General features: G+C 37.4%; 1 protein-coding gene across 4 annotated transcripts in view; it reads left to right on the top strand.

Moving 5' to 3' along the window:
• Positions 1-15,297, top strand: part of SYBU (syntabulin) — a 72,388-nt gene that overhangs the window by 15,820 nt on the left and 41,271 nt on the right. For 2 of the 4 annotated variants that reach the window (XM_032610499.1, XM_032610497.1), the window contains exons 3-4: positions 7,818-8,015; positions 10,877-10,936. In XM_032610499.1, the coding sequence (XP_032466390.1) occupies positions 7,818-8,015; positions 10,877-10,936 (258 nt within the window). The remainder of the gene's footprint in view (positions 1-7,817; positions 8,016-10,876; positions 10,937-15,297) is intronic. The other 2 variants (XM_032610500.1, XM_032610498.1) reach the window with 1 other exon arrangement.

Here is a 15,297-nt window from a genome sequence, read left to right as displayed (position 1 = left end):
TTAGGAAACAGTTAGCTTGTGGTGCTGAGAAAAACAAGGACTTTACAGTCAGACAAACCTGAGTTTGAATCTTTGGGTCCATACCTTAGTAGCTGTGTGGCTGGATTTGTTAATCTCTCTGAGCCTCAGTTTTTCCACCTATAAAAATGAGATATTATTAAAATTATATGATAAAAATTAGTATCCTTGCTACATGATAGCTACTTAATAAATGTTACTTTTCTTACCTACCTACATCCTTTCAGAGCATTGAATGGTTTGTAGTAAGAATTTCACAGGGTTCAGATTAACCATGAGTTTAAGCTATAGACATTTTATCCGTCTCTATTGGACTATCTTAAAAAATGTCAGCGTCTGGATCAGTAAGACTAGTAACACCTATAACAGTGTCTGGCACGTAGTAGATACTCAGTAAATATTTGTTGAATGGATGAATAAATAGGCTGTAAACACTTTTGTCATTCATGAGAATCAACTAGATTTCTATATAGTTTAAAGTAATGTTTCCTTAAAATAGAAATGGTTCTTCCTCCACATTATGCAACTGAACGTTGAACAGCATCAAACCATAACTGAATGTTTCAAGACATTATGGCACAAAACCACGTTTTCTTCCGCCTGATGTTATTTTTAAGTATGTCTTTTGGAATTGTTTAGTTCAGCATTTCGGAAAACAAATGAGCTCTGAGATCTAAATTCAGAAGTGAACCAGAAGTTCTAGAGATGTTTCTCGGACTTTGAAGAAATATTTTATATGTAATCTTTAGGTTACAAGGAAGTTGAAGTAGGAACTTGGTCATCCTAATTGCCACCAAATGTGTTGGATGGCACTGGTTGTTAGACACTTCAGTTAAATATCAGGAAATTATATGACACACACACACACACACACACTTTGGGCAATCCTAATATTTTAAAATGTGGATTAAAAAATATATATATATACAGATGTATATATGTGTGTGTATATATATATTCACTTTGCAAAAAATATTCATTGCTTTCAAAATTTTATCAGAAAATCATTTCAAAGTAATATGGAAAGGATAAATTTCCTAAATAAGAAAATAATAATAATAGTACAGTTAACATCTAACCTTACACTGCATTTTAAAATGAATTCCAGATGGATTTGATATAATAAAAACTGAAATTATAAAAATCTAGAAGAAAGAGTAGGTAATAGTTAATTGATCTTGGAGTTAATAAGGACATTCTAAGCATTAAAGCACTGGAAAAAATCACAAAGGAAAATATGGAGAAATTTGACAACTAGAAATTAGAAAATTGGTTGTCAAAAACATTATAAACTAAAAGCAAACAAACTTGGTGAAATGTGCCAAAGGGCTATGCCTTTCATGTATAAGGATTTCTTACAGATCAATAAGAATTCCTTAACACCTTAATAGAAAAGTTGTCAGAGGACATGAACAATACATAGGATAAGTGTAAAAATAAAAGGCCAGCAAACATATGAAGAACATTAAGCCTCACTGATAATTAAATACATGCAAGCTAAGACATCAGAAATACACTTTGCATCATTAACTTGGCAAAAATGCAAACAAACTAGTATTCATTATTGGCAGGAATTTAATAAGTGGGATACTCTCATACAAAATAATAGGAACATAAATTGCCTCAAATTTCTCGGAAGTCTTAGTAATCCATTTTTAGAGATATGTTCTATGAGATAATAAAAATTTTGACAAGAGATTTATCTGTAAAATGTGGTGTTAAAGCAATTTCAATGATAGAAAATTGGAAACATCCTAAAATACCCTACAAGAAGGAATTGATTTTTAGAAACACTGTGTTCCTATTTTAAATAGTTACTTATTTAAAATAATGTTTTTGAGAAATTAAGTAAAACATTTTGACACTTTTAAAAACATACCCAAAGAAGAGATAATACCACAATGGACACCAATAAGCTGCTTGTGCACTTTATCCAGATTAATAGGAAGATGCTGTCATATTTGTGACATCTATCCCTTTTTCTCTTCTCTCTTTTACTTTGCTGAAGCATTTTAAAGCATATATCCAGACATCATGTTATTTCATGTCTATCTAGATACCTCAGCATGCTTTCTTAAAAAAAATGGACATTTTCTTACATAATCACAGTGCCATTTTCATTACTAACATGATTTAACAAGGAATTTAGCATAATTCCTTGGTACGCTAGAGAACACTGAAACTACTAGCCCTACTTGTCTCAAAAGTGCCTGTTTTCTTCCTCATGGTATCATTTAACCCAGAGGCCAGCAAACTATTTCTGAAAAGGACCAGCTAGGAAATATTTTCAGCTTTGCTGGCCAGATGATCTCTGTTGTAATTATTCACCTTTGTGCTTGAAAGCCACAGTTGACACTATGTAAAGTATTGGGCTGTGTTCCAATAACATTTGATTTACAGAAGCAGGCAGCTGAGAGGATTTGGCCTGCAGGCTGCAGTTTGCCAACCCCTGATTTAACCCATTACTGTTCTCCATCTATTTTATAAGGTGGACATTAGTTTTAAAGCTTGATTAGATTCAGGGACAGTTTTTTTGTGGCAAGAATGTGGAGAATGCTGTGTGCTTCATCTCACATCCCATCAGAAGGTATATAATGTCTGTTACCCCACTGTCAGCTATGCTAAGAATACTCAATTGGTACAAATGAGTAAGGCTTGATCCCTCTACTGCAGACTGCCCACCAGCCTTTTGTCTGATGGTTTCATCCATTATGTTTGTTGCCTAAATCAAGTATTTCATTATAAATGATTGCAAAATACAGTTGACCCTTGAACAACATGCGTTTGAAGTGTGTGGGCCCATTTATACTCAGATTTTTTAAAATGGAGATATACTACAGTCCTACATGATCCACTGTTTGTTGAATCCTTGGGTATAGAACCACATATGTGGTGGGCCACTGCTAAGTTACACGTGGGTTTTCGACTGCATGGAGGTTAGCACCCCTAACCCGCATGTTGTTCAAGGGTCAACTGTAGTAATTTTCTGCTATTCCATCTACTTTCATTAACCAGAATGCTTCTGTAAGGGAGAACTTTCCAATATCAATGAGTGATTTAAGTTATCCTGAAATACAGTTTGTCCAGTAACATTTTCTACAATCAGGATATATGTTAATTCTTTCTTTCCTTTTAATTGCCAAATTTCAATATAAAGAATTGGCCCCTGGGTCACTTCCAAAGATTTCCAGTGGGTTGGGATTTTGGGGGAATTGAAAGGGCCTTTCTTTTTTTAGTTTTATTTTGTATCACTATGAACTCATAGACCTTTAAAGTATATCCAATGATTATCAGTCATTTGCATTTATTATTCTTTTTGATGCTCAAATTATTCCATCTTTGGCCAGTGGGGCCCCTTTGCGTTGGCTACTGTTAGTCTTAATAGCTTCTTTCTTTCTAGCCTGACAAATTCCAGGGAGAAATTTTCGATAACAGAGTGATGAAACTATAATGTATGTTGAGATTTTAACAAAACAAAGAGCAAGCAAGCAAGTAAATCCTATGTATAAAAAATCAGTAAGAAGTATGCCAAATAGTTAAATATTTTTTCTGGGCAGTACAATTATAGGAAAATATTATCCCCCCCCCTTTTTTTTTTACTTCTTTGTACTTTTCTGTACTCTACATCTTCTGCATTAAAGATTATTACTTTTATAATTTAAAAATCTGTTAAAATTTTAACAACCCAACAGATTTTCTTTAATTTAGCAAGTTTCTTTAGTCCATTTAGAATAAGATACAAATTATCTTAAAAGATACTTATACACACTTTTTTCAGAATTATAAGTATAGTCATTTTACAATTATTAACTATATCCTGTATTCTCAAAAAGCTTGTAATGTAAAGGGAGAGGAAAGTAGATTAAAAATCATTTTTTAACAACCTCCAGACTGCAAAATTATATTAGATGTCTGCTTCTATCATCTGTCTTTATAGACATTAAAATTTTTTTCCCTTAAAACCAATTTGGAAACTAGTCAGTATTATATTTCTTACAGCACTTGAGGTGGGCCACAACTTCTGGAGGTTCCTGGATCTGTAAATATTCTTCAGTTATCCTTAATCCTGTGGGTTGACGTATTCAAAGCAAATAAACAAGAACAAATCAGCGGAAGAACTTATTCCTCAGTATAAATAAAACAGGGCATGTAAATTAGTCTCCTTCAGTGCAGATGGTGATCATTTAGACGTGGCCTTGACGTGGGTCACTTTTACCTGAGATCCACCAGGGGCCATCCCGGACCCAAGTAAATGGGATTTTAAATTGTTGATCCTGGAAGGAAATCATCTCGTATGAATCCATCCCAAATGGATCACACTGTGTAAAACATGGAAAATGGTCCTATTGCGTGTATATTTTTTTTTAATGAAGTTATACTTAACCATGAATAGTGAGAAAGAAATGTAAAAACTCAACTATGTTAGAGCTGGTGTGGGTGCGTGTTTAAGTGTGTTTTAAAAGAAAAACCCATTTCTCTCCAGTAGAATTGAGAATCTCCTACACTCTCTTCCTAAAGCCTTGGAGGAAAGCTTCCCTTATGCTAAAACCAGGCTGAAATGTTCTTACTTTTCTCCATTCTGGAAATCTGAAACAACCCACACTTTTCTGGGTAAATCATTCAGGATTTCTGCCGTTTCCTGCCCAGAAACAGTTTCTTCATGGTGTCATATTAGAAGTTTTTCTCATTGATAATTTCTTTATACTAATATAACTAATAAAAGCTATAATTCTATAAGCCAAATTCAACAGTCAAGGTAGCAGCAAAGAACAGAGGGCACACACAAAGTGCTTCACTGAAGCAGGTTTAATAAATAAATCTCTTTAATATGTGCTGGATCCACATGTAGTTTGGCACATAATAAGATTAGACATGAACAAGCAAAGAACATCAACTTGGCTCCCTATTCTTAGAATCTTGGAGTAAATGTGAACTAAGAATATTTTGCAGTGCATTTTGGAAAGGAATATTATCTTCATCTGGACTGGTGGTCTGCTTCCAGCTCTGATCATGAAGTTAAAAAGGAGGAAGAGGAGGGAAGGGGAAGGGGGAGGAGGGAAGGGGCCCTAAACAAGACTTTTTGAAAAAATAACCACTTCTTCAGTGCTGCACAGAGGAAAATACCTCAGGTGCCACAGGTGACCAGATGACTCTCTGGTACTGAAGCTCTGTCGCTTTTGCTCAGGGCTTACTTTGCATAACTTAAAGTGTGGTCTCTGTAGTAGGAAAATTAACGGCCCTGCCCTTTCCAAAACCAGATTCCTTTGTTAGTGTTGGTCCCATTAGACAAAACAGGCAAATGCCCCAAGCTTCTCTGATAACTCAGTTTTTCTTAGGTATGGATTTGCCTTAACAGACTTAGCAGCTTACAGGAACTATGTGCTGGAAGTGATATTTACCAACCCCTTTTACTTACTTATAAGCTCCATCAGTATGGGGGCTGGGTACAGTGCCTGTGGCTGGTTCAGTGCCAGGACTTGATACATATTTGTTTAATGAAAGACGATGTCTCATATCCCTCTCGTTTCCCCCACAATGTGAAGTGCAGTACCAGACAGTTAAGAGGTGATAAATGAACACTTGTTTACTAGGTAATGATTCAAATTGCTGTACGAGGTACCTGAAGTTAAAGATTTATTTAGGTATTCATCTCCTCAGTCCTTGCCCCCGGAGTTATTGGCTGTAAATATTGATGACAGGTGAGGCATACATGCCAGGTGAAAAATTGCTACTGTGTTCCCTAAACTGCCACCATTCTGAATCACTTCAGTCTCCAATTTTTAATCAGACCCTAGTACTTAATCCTTGAAATGACTAGTACTGAAAACATGGCATATCCACATTCCTTCTTATTAACTCTGGCAAAATGATAGTAGAACCAAACAAAACACATTCATTTTCTGTTTACTTAAATTACAATTTCGACGGTGTTTCTCAATACTGAAAATTGTTTAATTTTGTCCCTTTGAGTCTGAGCGTTCTCAAGAAAAATTACCTTTTAGGGTAGAGAATCTGAAGCATGGATCTTTGTTAATTTGGGCCATCTCTCTTTTAAAAGAAGTAATTTATGGAACTGACTCATAGGGAAATACTTTTAAAGACAATAGGTAATTTTGGATGATTAGACCTCAATCATTTGAGCTTCTCTGCTTTGGGATAGGAATCAGGAACCAGGTTCTCCCAAGGCCATGTGCAGACCTGTTGAACCTTTTAAAAGTGCTGGAATCTAAGTAATGAGCAACTTTGCACTCAGATTTCTTTGGATTGAAGCATGGGACATGCAAATGTAGGAGAAAGCCAGGGACAATAGCGAAATAGCTGAGCAGTAGTGACCAAGAGGAGTCTCATCACCGTGATTCAGGGACAAAGTCTCTTCAGTTCAGGAAGAACATAGCACATTTAAAAGAGCAACAAAGACAGAAGGTATAAACCGTGCACTAAAAACCATTTACTTCCAGAAACAGACCATTGAGGTCTATATAGACTAATATGTCCAAAAGTCAAAAAAGATACAAGAGAAATACATCATTTTACTAGTGCCAAGTTCACTTTGTTCTAAGAACTTAGATATTTCATAATAAAAATTGAAATAAAGGCCAAAAATGAAGCAAAGGCAATTACTTTTTAGATGGATTCTAGTCATCTTAATTCAGGCAACCAGTATATTTTATTCAGAACTACTTCTGTTTCTGTCTTCATTCAAGCTATGAAGTTTTAAGATAGCCTTTGATAGATGGCAAATTATTTTAGTTCCTTTAATATTTATAAAAGTGTAAGAGTCCTAAAAGTTATTAGTACTAAATGTCCTTATTCATTCTTTTGCCCACTTAGTTACTAAAATAACTGACATCAAAATATTTCCATGTAGTAAAGAATTATTTAGCAGTGAAGATTTACCACTAACTGATTAGTTTGAGTAGACATACTGTTAAGTAATGTTGATTGGCTTTAAATTCCCATACAGTTCTCACCACAGCATAAATGAATTAACCAACCATTATAAATATTTAATAGATATGGAAAGCATTTATAGGAGTCAGCAATGCGACTTTCCTGTTTGCTTAATAAGCATCTACACAGGTCACTTCATATCATGCATATTAACTTATAGTAATGACCATGGTAGTAATATATAACTTGAAAGTTAAGGGAATATTTTTAATTTGAATATCATTTTTATTTTACCCATTTACCCCAAGCAGCAATATATCTGACTGATGCATTTTGGGTTGAGTGTGTTTTTATAATAAAACAGGATCACTGCCTTCTGCTTCCTTGAACTCCTAAAGCCAGCTCTTGCCTCTATCAAACTCTGTTAACCACTTGATGGGCCCAGTAATCAAAAACTGGGTGTGGTCAATAATATTCAAGTAACTTTTTCCTAACACCGACAACCCCGAAGACTTCATATTAATAATCCTGAATTGCTCTGGCAAACGTTTTATTTACCTATCCCATCAAAAATTTATGGATGATTGTGACCCAAAAGTATACTGCCTCAAGGGTCAAAACAAACTAATTTAGGTTTTGACAACAAGAATGTTACAGAAATATTTGTGATGCAAAATCTTGTAAGGTTTTGCCTTAAAATATGTTTTATAATAGCTGATATTTCCTTTGTTCACACGACTGGCCAGAATATGGAAAATAAAAGGCAAGTCACCCACAGGAGTCAACCTGGGCCTCTTGAGCAGAGTACGTGTGTGAGCGCGTGTGGGCATGGCTCACTGCCTGCCCTCCCTTTGCCATCATTGATTTCCTCCCTCTTCATTAAACACTCATTGATTCTTGTCTTCCAGATGACACAGGCTGTCCTAGTAGTCAGTCAGTATCTCCCGTGAAAACGCCCTCGGATGCTGGCAGCAGCCCTGTTGGCTTTTGCCCTGGAAGTGATGAAGACTTTATCAGAAAGAAATGCACAGTTGGAATGGTTGGTGAGGGAAGCATCCAGTCAGCTCGACATAAGAAGGAACCAAAGTCAGGCCTTGTAAAGCCAGGTGAGTGTACGTAAACTCTTCATGTTCTTATTGGGGCAATATGACTAGAGGGATTTCAAATGAAATTTGAAATGAAACACCTGCATATCAAGGTAGGGAACACTAATGCTGTACCTAGCACCCAGAAACATCTTTTTTTTTTTTTTTAAGTAAGAGAGGTAGAGCATAGAGTGGAATATTTTCTGTACTAGTTGTTAATAATTGAGAATGCATAGTGACATATGTGTCCGTTATAAAGACATGTAAAAAAGGGAGGAAATTTGAAGAAATGTTAACTGAGTGGTCTAACAGCCACTTAAACTATATAATTAAGTCTAGCATAAATTATACTAAGAAATTACTTGGTACCATTTAAAGTGTGCACAAACTGTGAAAAGAACAGGTTATCTTGATGCATATCTGTAGGGCTGGGCATACTTGCTGACCTAGTTATTTTATTTGCTTTTAAAGATTTAAATATGAATATGATGCTATATATCAATATATACATAGAATGTTCAATAATTACAAAATAGTAAAAGCTATGAGGTGAAATGGAGATTTTTATTACAGTGAATGAGATGCCATGAACATCAGAAAAGGTCAGTTCTCAGAACTTGCAATATATAAATAAATATTTTCCATCTCAGAAATATGTACAGTATATGAACAAATATAGTTTTAGTGAAATTAAAGTTATAACTTGAAAATAAAAGGGCCTGAGTATTGGCATATTGCATTATTTTCTTCAGTATCACCAGTTGTACTATACATATTAATGAGCCTGAAAAGACAGATTAATGGCTCGCATGAGCCCCATTCCTTACATTTGTCTTCTAATTTTTGTTGGGTGATATCATGATTGTGGCAAGGAGCTATAGATGGCTTTATTTCAATGGAGCCAAAGGTTGGTCCTGTGTACGCTTCCATTGGAAGGTCCTGTGTCCTCTTCCATCTCTCTCTGCTTTTCTTCTTCCTGAATAATTGACATGCATAGCATATCTTAATGGATTATTCTTCGTCTTGCTTTTGGTCAACCAAAGAGAATGTTGTTTAGTCTGAGAGCAAAACTTAAACTGTATGAAGAAGAAATCCCCTGTTTCCTAATAGTTCCTGGTAAATGTTAGTCATGATGAATTTGTTAACAGTCCTTTGCTTCGGAAAAATATAAAAAAGAAAGAGAATGGTACACAATGGAGAAGACAGCACATAAAAGAGAAAGATGGACATTGTAAAAAAGGTGTTGGGTACCCCCAATATTTAAGACAGAGACAATGAATTGAAGAGTGTCCTGTAATTATAGCCAAGAAATAAACCATTACCTTGTGTACTCAAGAACCAGAACTGTCTTCCTCCCTCCCCCAGCTCAGTTCTCCTTTTTTTAATTAAGAAATAATTGATATACCATAAAATTCACCCTCTTAAAGTGTACATTTCAGTGGTATTTAGCATATTCAAAAGATCATACAGGGCTTCCCTGGTGGCACAGTGGTTGAGAGTCCGCCTGCTGATGCAGGGGACACGGGTTCGTGCCCCAGTCCAGGAAGATCCCACATGCTGCGGAGCAGCTGGGCCCGTGGGCCATGGCCGCTGAGCCTGCGCGTCCGGAGCCTGTGCTCCACAACGGGAGAGGCCACAACAGTGAGAGGCCCGCATACCGCAAAAAAAAAAAAAAAAGAAAAAAGATCATACAAACATCACTACTGTCCAATTTCAGGACATTTTAATCTCCCCCAAAAGAAGCCTCACACCCATTAGCAGTCACTGCCTGCTTTTCCTTTCTTCCAGTCCTTGGCAACCACCAACCTACCCTCTGTCTGATTTGCCTGTTCTGGACATCTCATATAAAGGAATCATACAATATGTGGCCTTTTGTGTTAGGCTTCTTTCACTTAGCATAATGTTTTCAAGGTTCATGTATTAGTACTTCATTCTTTTTATGGCTCAATACTATTCTATTGTATGGATATACCACATTTTAAAATAGACTTTTTTTGGAGCAATTTTGGGTTTACAGAAAAATTGAGCAGACAGCAACAGAGTTCTTATATCCCCCCTCACTACCACTACTTCCAGTTTCCCCTATTATTAACATCTTGCCTTAGTGTGGTGACAGACCACATTTTGCTTATCCATTCACAGTTGATGGACATTTAGATTGTTTCCACTTTGGGGCTATCATGAATAATGGTGCCATGGACATCCATATACAGGTTTTTGTGCATACTTTCAGTTCTCTTGGGCATATACCTAGGAATGAAATTGCTGAATCATATGACAACTCTATGTTTAACCCTTCGAGGAATTGCCGAACTGTATTCCCAAATGGCTGCACCACTTTACAAACCACCAGCAATGTATAAGGGTTTCAGTTTCTCCACATCTTTACCAACAGTTGTTATTGTCTATCTTTTTGATCATACCCACTCGAGTGAGTGTGAAGTGGTATTTCATTGTGCTTTTGATTTACGTTTCCCTGGTGGCTAAAGATGATGGGCATTTTTTTTTTTTTTTTTTTTTGCGGTACGCGGGCCTCTCACTGTTGTGGCCTTTCCTGTTGCGGAGCACAGGCTCCGGACGCACAGGCTCAGCAGCCATGGCTCACGGGCCCAGCCGCTCCGAGGCATGTGGGATCCTCCCGGACCGGGGCACGAACCCATGTCCCCTGCATCGGCAGGCGGACTCTCAACCACTGCGCCACCAGGGGAGCCCGATGATGAGCATCTTTTCATGTGCTTATTGGCTATTTGTATATCTTCCTTTGAGAAATGTTCTCAATTTTCTTTTAACCTGGGAGCAGTCACCAATGGAGTCTGCTTCTGTAGCATACAGGATGTGAGTTTAAGAGCAGAAGCCCTGTCATCCTCTTTTTGTATTCCTAGCACACAGGGGCCGGTGTGTATCGAGGGCACAATCAACATTGGTTGACCTCAACAGCAAAGGTAGGCTATGGGATTGAGAGTATGAAATGCTGCAGGAAAGAATGTCCGCTTCATGGATTGTGAAGAAAAAGTAGATTTTTATTGTGAAGGTATTGTAGGACTTGAATGCAGCCTGAAATTATTTCATTTTTGTTATTCACCACCCCTCCACCCCCTGGCCCCATTCCAAAAACATTTTACGGTGGTGACAATACAAAGAAACAGTGAAAAAAGAGAAAAGTGTGGTGCAGCAAGAACTACCTAAGTTTAAATGGCGGTTAAGATTATCCTTGCCCTTCCTTTTTTCAATAGTCATGATAAGAATAATCATATCTTAACGAAAGATTTAAAACCCTATGTGTATGTACAGAATCCTCCCTCAGCAAATCTGGTTCCTACAGAAGATACTCACTTGCTAAAGATCAACTGCTTGTCTTGCTGAGAATGTTTAAGCCTTATGCTTTCATGAAGAACACGCAGACAAAAAGAATAAAAAGGAGGGGGGAGGGAGGGAAGAAGGCAGGAAAGAAAACAAGAGTTGTTCTTCATGCTGTTTTGATAATGGATCATTTGAGAATAGTGAAGGCCACAGACCCACACTCCAGAAAAACACACACAAAATATCACATACTATTTCTGAGGTTTCATGGGTCTCCTCTATTAGGATTTATGACTCCTAGTTTAATGACCCTTGCCCAGAGGCAGAGCCTGAAACAAGGCCTTTGTCAACCGCTTCTGATTTAATTGCTCAGAGGCAAACGTATCACCTAAGCAGTGCTGACCTCGTGATTTTTTGATTTATTTGCATTTTATCAAGGTCACAGGGGTCCCTAAAGGTTATTTCTTAGTTGCCTGAAATTCCTAATGTCATCACTAAAAACCATTGCTCGAGCTTTTGACTGGGCCCCAATTCTGGACAGTAAGCTCTTTGTATTTAGAACAATCTGCACCGTGACCTATAGTTCTCTGAACTTTCAGCAGAATAAATCCATCATTCTCATAAATAGGAAGAGAGGAAATCCTGGAACCGAGGCCCCTGGGTGACTCCAAAAATTATAAAATGCAGAGACATAATCTGTTAAACCACAAGAAGATACTGCTCTCCGGTTAAAATGTTCCACCTCCTCTGTCCCCAGGTGACCATCTCCCCTCAGCCTAAACTCATCTTCCGCTCTTGATGTGTGCTCTACTTTTTTAAAATAAATCGACTCATTAGGACCAATACCAGTTTATTAAAATAGCAAGCAATTAGTGTCTCTTATACAGATGCTCAAGGGCCCTTTAACATTAACCTGGGCTCGTTTTATTTTAGGTCCGTTGTTCTAGATTCTGGAAACTGCTGTTCATCTCAGAAGGGAGTTATAGAAATGCCCCTTTGGTCATTCAGATAAAGAGCTAATAATATTTACTGAGTATCTAATGCAGAAGGAGAAGAGAACTGTGTCACAGGATGCCAGGAAGGGCTCTGAAAGGTGAGCTGAGCACGCCAGCACCTCTCCAGCAGGGTACTGTGGCACGCGCCCAGCATGAAAGCCCTGCTTTCCTCCAAGCAGGACTCGTGTTGGAACTTCTTGGAGGCAGTGAGCCTTCTGTCATTTTGGCTTCTATCACTTAATGCCTATGCAGATTTAATTAAAAATTACCACCAAAGAGCGGAAGAAAACACCCCTGCAGTTCAGTTGAATAATGGCTTTGCCTTTTTCATGTCAACCCAGCACACATTTAAGACTGAATCTCCAGAGTGTAATACAATGTCTGTCATCGGGTAGGTGTTCAGTAAATACTTCTCTGAGAATAGAGTGTACAAGCAATCATGTGTAGTGGGGGGGGAACATGGGAAAGATAAGCAAAGATGACCTCAACATCATCCCTGCTCTTAGGGACCTTATCATTTAAGGCAGAAAACTACAATAAATCTGGGCTGCAGTACAGATTAAAAGGAAGGGAATGAAGGCATTCTGATTGGGAACTTTTTTTTTAAATAATTAATTTTTATTGGAGTATAGTTGATTTACAATGTTGTGTTAGTTTCCGCTGTACAGCAGAGTGAATCAGTTATACACACACATATATGCACTCTTTTTTAGATTCTTTTCCCATATAGGTCATTACAGATTATTGAGTAGAGTTCCCTGTGTTATACAGTAGGTCCTTATTAGTTATCTATTTTATATATATAGTAGTGTGTATATAAAATCCCAATACTTTTTTAAGGATCTGCGGTGCTACCATTCCTTCTCCCAGGTGCTCTTCCTATATGTAGTTCACAGTCAGTTTTCCTGATGAGATTTTTCTCACCTAGAAAGGAAAGGCCTAATTGGATTTCTGTGCTAGGACATTAAATGACATTCCTGGGCCTCCTTTAATGCTTGATTTTCTACTTGGGGAGCATCTTAACCCAAAGGAGAAAAAGGCCCAGTGTTATTGTTCTACAAACGCAAGTACTAAATCCTTCCTACACAAGGCTTGTGGGAGAGCTGGGGAAAGAATTACACAATTTAAACAAATATTTAGAAAATGTGAAAGGGAGAAAAAAACACCTCCCGGTTAAGGAGATAGGTCAGGAGCAAATGGTTAGGGTCACTATAATTGAAAAGAAACCCACATTTAGAAACTGAAATGTTGAAATCTGCATTTGAAAGATGTCACCTCTGCCATCAGCATTCAGACTAAGTTAGTATTCCCTTGTCATCAGACACCACCCAGGCTTTTGAAATCAGAGACCTGGCCAGATGAACTGTAAAAACCTCACAACAACAGAGGATGGGTTACTTTAAGAAGACGCTTTCCCACATTCAGAGGCATTTGCTGGAAAACTCTGAAGGCACCAACTGGGTTAATGATTAATCAACACTGGTTCCCTTAGTAGATTGAGGCTCTTTTCACACACAGCCGATAGCCTGCAGCTGTTCCCGTGCTTATCACAAGCATTGTCCCTTTCACTTCAAAGTTAGTTCTGTGAAATAAAAGAGACAATTTACAGGATGGGGTGCGGGTGGGACATACATTCTTATAATAATTTGAGCTACAAAGAGGAGACTCACAGCTTACCCAGTTTGTTTCTTCAGAAAAAAAGTGGGGGGAGGGCAGGGCTGGGGGGACACCTTCTAACCACCAGACCCAGGAGCCCAGGATACTAGGTTCACAGTTCCATACCACCTCTTTATAACTGTGCACTCTTCAGCTACTTGTTATCTTCCGGAAACTTGGTATTCAGCATCTGTAAAATGGGTTATTGTGACAACTAAACAGATTAAAGAATGTAAAATGCCCAGCATTGGACCTAGCACAAAGTAACTCCTTAGTAAATGTTAAGAATGGTCATTTGTTGCTCTTAAAATAGATATCAGAAATTCCTTGCACTTTGTTTACAGGAAAACCCTTAAAACTATCCACAGAACTTATATGTTTATTTAAAACAAAATTCTAGCAGGTCATGTCTCCCAATTCACATAACATGGGGGGGGGGTTTGCTATAGGAGGGCACTGAAAAGAGCATTAATTGACAGCTGTTGGCTTGACAATGAAGAAAGAGATGGGAAAATATGAAAAAGCAGACAAAAGACCACTGAAAAGCATAGTGGCCTTCTAAGTGTTTCAGGCTTTAAATGTTTTGTAGCACTTAATGCAATAATTAATGTTCCAGAAACAGACTGAGTCAGTGTGATGGTGGAGTTGGCAGAAAATAATGTGTATGAGGGCAGGAAAATATTGAACATTTTAGAAATGTTTTCATAGAGTGGAAAAATTAAAATTTTAGTGCTAAAAGAGATTTTGGTTAAATGGAAACATGCTGCATTCTTTGGCAAGGGGCAGTACTTTTCTAATAGCTTACAGTTTCAATCAGAGTTCTTCCAGCAGCAAAGCCCAGCCTCAAATAAAGGCCTAAGTCTATTTCAGATACTGAAGATATCTGGAAGAATATATTAAATGTAATTGTGGGCTTGCATGACTCTGAAGTTTGATTAAAAATTGGTTTAGCTAATATTTATTGAGCCCTGACTGTCCCAGGCAAAATTCCAAGGACTTTACTCGTTTAATCCCAATATCAGTGTGAGAAAGTGATATCATTCTCTCGTATTTTACAGATGGAGAAACTGCGGCATAGAGAGGTTAATTCATGCAAGGTCACACAGTTTGTAAATGGATTTTAAACAGGGTAGTCTTGCTTCTAACTCTTAACTACTGCACTGCGTCTAAGGTCTGACTTCAAAGGAATAATTTTAATTATTCCTAATTAATAGGAGAGTGTGACAATTGAGAAAGATGTATTGATATAAGACAGGGATTTTTAAAAAATATCTGTAGAGCCCTATAGATTAGCTGATACAGTCCATATACAGATCATGCTAGCTGTGGCTGGTAACAGAATCAGTGAACCT

This window comes from Phocoena sinus, chromosome 17, assembly GCF_008692025.1.
Source record: "Phocoena sinus isolate mPhoSin1 chromosome 17, mPhoSin1.pri, whole genome shotgun sequence".
Taxonomy (NCBI): Eukaryota; Metazoa; Chordata; class Mammalia; order Artiodactyla; family Phocoenidae; genus Phocoena; species Phocoena sinus.
Note: the sequence above shows the minus strand (reverse complement) of the source record. Positions and strands in the feature narration are given on the sequence as shown.